At 40.3% G+C, this 6,223-nt stretch overlaps 1 protein-coding gene across 1 annotated transcript; it reads left to right on the top strand.

Annotated features, from left to right (window-relative positions):
* The first annotated feature begins 920 nt into the window (after window positions 1-920).
* LOC127570742 (forkhead box protein F2-like) lies at window positions 921-5,613 on the top strand. Its single transcript, XM_052016537.1, has 2 exons — window positions 921-2,305; window positions 4,863-5,613. The coding sequence occupies exons 1-2, from the start codon at window positions 1,324-1,326 to the stop codon at window positions 5,024-5,026; spliced, it is 1,146 nt and encodes a 381-aa protein (XP_051872497.1). The 5' UTR covers window positions 921-1,323; the 3' UTR covers window positions 5,027-5,613.
* Window positions 5,614-6,223: the final 610 nt, after the last annotated feature.

Genomic DNA, 6,223 nt, shown 5'->3' on the forward strand with positions numbered 1-6,223 from the left:
AAGATATTCGTAATTTTCATAATTTTGCTCCTATTTCCCTTCTTTTGAAACCTTGTTACATATAATGTGACGTTGGCCCCACGAAATTACTATTTTTTAACAAGGCTGTAAAATGATTTATTAGAATTAACACTGAATCTTTCCTATGCCAATTCCATACAGGGTGAATCTCGGAACCAATTATGCAAACATTGGTCCTTAGGGGGGGGGGGGGGGGGGGGGGGGGAGAGAGAGAGAGAGAGAGAGAGAGAGAGAGAGAGAGAGAGAGAGAGAGAGAGACCAGAGTAGCAAAATGCAAAATTAAAGTCAAGGGGAACATGCGACAAAGTAAGTGAACTAAGAGGAAAGTAATTATAACAGGATCGAGAATGATAGGAATACTCTATATTCATACTCTGTTCGCCATTCCTACGCAGGAAGATCATGTTGGGAAATATATTGCAGCTTTATTTTATCGAGGACTTTATTCCTTTAAAAATCTGGAATACTTCAAAAGATATTTTGGATACATTTTGATTGCTTGGATGTACAGCCAATAAAATGAAATGCTCTCTTTCCCTGACATGTGTCAGTCATGATTGAACTGTTTATATGAGAATGGTTACGTGGATGGAGTATTTGGTGAGGATAGTCTGGTACATAACATTGAAACAATATATTCGCGCTGTTGATGGTTGGAGTGTGCACAATGGACGTCTGGAATCTGGTTTCATTCGGGAGGAGGAGGCTTAGAGAAGAGACTTACTCAGTGATAGGTGGCCAGGTTTTCTTTGGCTGCAACAGCCACTGCGGGGAGAAGCGGGGGGGAGGAGGAGGGGGGTAGTACAGTGGGACCTCTCTGCGCTTCCTCTTCTTAAAGGCTTGGTATTAGGATGGCCACCAGGTGGAGGACGGAGCAGTGATCTCGGGGCCACTGAACTGCTGCCAGGAATCAGAGCGTATTTTTTTAAGTTTCCTAGAAGGGAACATAAGCGAACGTCGGCACATGAACCAGTGGCCACCTCAAAGGAAAGGCCTGTGTGGAGCATGCAAGCATACCTCGAGAATAAGGCGAATCTGAAACTGAATCGTCCATATCTGCAGCCGTTCGAGCGTGAGGAGCGAGGCTTCCAGAAATGAAGCGACTCTGTGCAGCCGATTAAATAGGAGTCTTGTGTTTTGACGTATTTCCAGTGGAATAAATGTCCTGCGGTCCAGTTAAATTAAATAGGGCGTAGCGTCTACAGCAATCATTATTAGAGAAAAAGAAAGACTTTATTTCTTTACCCCCCACCCGCCCAACAACACTCTCCGGATTACATACTTTTCCTTTAAAAGAAAGAGATGACGACTGAGAACCCGCAGCAGCATCTGGATCCTCAGGCGTCCATAAGGTCCAGCCCGGTTCCCGGAGTGTTGAAATCGGCCTTGATCAACCAACAGTCCCCGGCCATGGAAACGTCCGCCTTGGCCAAAGTCAAGAAGACCAACGGTGGATTGCGGAGGCCGGAGAAGCCGCCTTATTCTTACATCGCTTTAATCGTAATGGCTATACAGAGTTCCCCGACCAAGAGGCTCACTCTGAGTGAGATCTATCAGTTCCTTCAGACCAGATTCCCCTTCTTCCGAGGGTCTTATCAGGGGTGGAAGAACTCGGTGCGCCACAATCTGTCACTGAACGAGTGCTTCATCAAATTGCCAAAGGGGCTTGGCAGGCCTGGGAAGGGACATTACTGGACCATTGACCCTGCTAGTGAATTCATGTTTGAGGAAGGCTCCTTTCGGCGCAGACCCAGAGGGTTCCGTAGGAAATGCCAGACCCTCAAACCCATGTATAGGATGATGAATGGCTTGGGGTTTGGTCCCTCTATTATCCCCCAAACCTTCGACTTCCAGAGTCCAGCGGCTTCACTGTCGTGCCATGCCAACGGTTACAATCTGGAGAACAGCCTCAGCATGATGAGCAACTCCTTATCAGGGAACTACGATGGACTCAGCAGTGGGCACCACGTCCCTCACATGTCCCCCAACCCTGGCTCGACTTACATGGCCAGCTGCCCGGCGTCTTCCGGTGGAGAATACGGTCCCGATAGCAGCAGTAGCCCGGTGCCATCCTCCCCCGCCGTGGCCAGTGCTTTGGAATGCCATTCCCCATACTCGGCCTCAGCTGCCCCTTGGTCATCCTCAGGAGGATCCCCGTACATTAAGCAGCAGAGCCTGGGTCCCATCAACTCTGTCCCTTCCAGCCTTCACTCCAGCATGTCTTCTTACTCGCTGGAGCAAAGTTACCTGCACCAAAACACAAGGGACCCCGCAGAAATCACAGGTATAATATTTATGTCTGTTTCCTATTGGAAAAAAACATTGCATCTTTTGTTTCCCGCATTAATCTAGCACGTAAAACAAAATACTAGTTGTTGTCACTTTGAAATGTGATTGTTATTTTCTATTGTGAAGTTCTACAATATTCTAAATTAGCTGACAGAGAACCAAAGATTGAAATGCTGCAGTGTTGTGCGTGAATTCAGGTCAAACCAAAACACGCACGATTTTTGGTTATATTATCCTGGTTTTCTATCAGAATCACAACAGCTCTTTACAAAACATTGCGGTCTGATTTCTGAAGAGCAAACGGTCAAAGTGCAATTAATAAAGGGCTTCCTATTAAAATCTGAGGGCAATGAACGGAAATGGGCAGTTTAGACTTAAGGAGCGAAACTTAAAATTCATAACAGATTTTCAAATATTCATATTTAGTTGAATAACATTAAAGAGACAGTATGTAAATGCGACCCACAATTAAAGAATTGGAAGTAATAACAGTAAATGTTCTAAGTACACTGAAGGATGGGTTAGTATCATGGCGTGATTCGTCGAAAGTTTTATTATTTAAAATATCAGTTCTTGCACAGCATTATGTAATTTTGTTTTGAAGAGATTAAAATATTTTTAAATTACATTATAAATGTATTGTAATTCAAATACCGCATATCTTTTGATAATGCACCAATTAATGGTGTTATAAAACGTATATTTTAGTAGATTTAAAACCTAAATCTAGAGCACGCTACAAATCCGTGTATCCCTGTGCGAAGAAGGCTACAACAGCTTTGTTTAATTTCTTTTCTGTGCGTAACACCAACTTAAACGGTAAAAAAGCTTCTCTTATCTAGGGTTATCTCGTATCATTCTATCACACCACCTTCCTGCCCCTTTTAAATTTCTGCTGAAATGGCGAAATAGAAAAATAACAACGTCTACAAGATGTATAGGAACCGTGGAGACTTGAGGCAGAACTCTCCAAACAGTCGCTGAAAATGTGGGTCGGGGAGGTTAACTAAACAAAGACAGTCGCGGCCGGACCACACTGAAGAGGATTTTAGCTTGACTTAACCCAGATGAGAGCTGATGCTGTTAAAAATGTTCTGGGAACTGCTGGTCGGCAACTGCCAACAAAAAGACATCTGTATCGGCTCCATTCATTCTCGGTCCGAGCAAAAATTGTGCTGTGTGTGTTTTTTTATATGCCTTTGATTTGGCAATGTCTTGGACTATTAAAAAGAAAGACAAAACGTGAAACGACGGACCTGGAAAATAAGCAGTAGCCCAAACTAGTAATCAGCACAGAAGGAAACTAGTAGTCTATCCGGATTTAGGCAGAGGAGACACACGGGTTGTCCGGTGCGTTAATATTTTTGTACCAGTTAGGTTCAACCGTACAGCCTAGAATTCAAATAATACCTATTACAATCACACTTATTACAGCATGCTTGAGTATAATTTTAAAATAATGACTGCCAAAATGTTATAATTGATACTGACAGCTTTATTCGAAGTTAACATGGAATATTAACACAACCCGATCTCGTAAAGCCTGTAATATAATATGCAATACCGTCGGCTCATTAATTAATGACAATCTGAATTATTATTTTAAGATGTCATGGAAACTGGGTATTATCTTGAAAGGTAGAATCTGGTTCAAACGGAAAATAGCTGGGTTTCCGTTTCAGTGCCCGTTGATTATATACCTTCTGACTGAGAAAATATACAAATCTGGAATGAAGAATATGGATGCTTGATGTGCATTTCAGAACTTGCTGGGAGAAAAGTTTAACTCGGTTGTATATTATTATTTAGCACAATAAAATGATTTCGGGTAAAATGAAAAATGTTGATTTGTGGCACGAATCTTTTCTCCTCAGTGTCAAACAATGTCTCACTTGGGTTTACCTTTGAAATACAAAGGAGCTGCATATTGAGAACGGATTCCACTCAATCTCATCGGAAACAAAACATAACATTCACCAATCACGGCTCCCAGTGAATTTGGTTCTTGAAATTATTTTTTTAATGAAAAAGTCTTTTGGGGATTTAAATAATTAGAGTAGGATACTGAATCAAACAATGTACCTTTACAATTTGAGGTATTCGGGGGAAGGATGGTGTTTAACTAGATTAAGAATTCTAGGCTCAAATAGGAAGCGTGGTATTCAATATTTGTCTGAGGTCTCTAACCAGAAGAATGAGATCAAATATTATCCTTTTACAGTGGAGCAGATTTCAGCGCAAACGCACATGTGGATTTAACATCTGGGAAACAACTGTCATCTCCTTGAACGAGTGGCAGGGTCCCACAAAAGAATTCATTGTTCCCGAGAATCCTAATGTTTCCCCAGTGTTAAAAAAACGCACACAATCAATTAGCGTGCAGTGAATTGTGGGGGATAAGAATCAATAAATACATATCTATAGTTTCTATATATCTATAATTATATATTAAACATGCTAGCTGAAAATGATTGAAATGCAGAAGGCAATCAATATCGTTGAAATAAACTATTTATTTGCAATAGGTGATAATTCACTCTTTACCGTTTCAGTGGGCCTACCTCGCTATCAGACTCACTCGTCGCCCGTGTGTGACAGAAAAGATTTTGTGCTCAATTTCAATGGGATTTCATCTTTCCATCCCTCGGCCAGTGGATCATACTACCATCACCATCATCAGAGCGTGTGCCAGGACATCAAACCTTGTGTTATGTGAAAACCCTCTCTAAACCAGCTTCAATCTAGTGCATATTTAATTTTTCTTTTTTCATTATCTTTATTAATATTAAATCCAAGCCAAGATTCGGCATGGTAGAATTGGAAGCTTCACATCGACCATTGTTCTTCAACGTAAATAAGCCGCTGGGGACATGTTAGTCTTTCTAGATCTGCGACGCTGCAGCCGATTTTTTTTAAAGAAAGCGAATCGTCTCCTTCGATTGAATTCCTTCGATCAAAAGAAGAAATAATTTAGGATAAGTCAAACTGTCTGGTTGAGTCTTCCCGTTAGTTAACAATGAAGAAGTGGTGCGTATGTCAAGCGTCTAATTATTTTATAGCAGCATTCGATTCCTATATCAATATTAATGAGCAGGATGTTTAGTGGTGAGCAGTAGTGTATTCTATTTAAATATAAATTTTGAAATCAAAATGTCAGACTTGCTACCATGACAGTATTACAGATACTGATTCGAAAGATTTTGCAAGGAATATACGATTTTGTTTTTGCCATGAAGTATAATAAGGCACATGTATGCACGCACATTATGCTTTTATAAATAAATACATTTGAATATAATTGCACTTGAAAATGTATACTTATGGATCATTGTCAAAAGATTTTGATGTTAAAAACTAATTTCAATAAAAAAAATCGGAACCATGTTTATTACACTTGTCTTGCAGTTAACATAATTTGAGTGAAACTTGGGTCATTCATCCATGCTCCGACATTATAAAGCCGCTGTTTTAAATCTAATGGAACTTTCATAGTGACTGTTGTTTACCAGTCGTAGTGCCTGTATCTGTCTGCATTCTCTAGGGCCTTGTTAGTATAAACACCAAATGTAAAATATACAGATTCTGTAACTGACTGATTTAAGTAACATTGACTCCAAAACCAACACAAAGTTAAAAAAAAACTCCATTGTAGATGATTTGATTAAAGGACACGGGAGCAAAGTTAATAGATTTTAAGGCAATAATTTGTGCGGAGTGGCATAACTGTTGTGTCAGATAGCGTTAAGGTCGTTGTTTTTTTGTATAAACATTCACTTATAAAAATGTGTGTTTTCAAATTACTAGTGATGAGCCTGACAATCTGAAGGGATCTGGTTTAATTGTATTCTTAAAGATGAATGTTTTGCCATCATTGGCACCTGGAATTCATCCCAAAGTAGAAACAATTGACAAT

Source organism: Pristis pectinata, chromosome 5 (genome assembly GCF_009764475.1).
Source record: "Pristis pectinata isolate sPriPec2 chromosome 5, sPriPec2.1.pri, whole genome shotgun sequence".
NCBI lineage: Eukaryota > Metazoa > Chordata > Chondrichthyes > Rhinopristiformes > Pristidae > Pristis > Pristis pectinata.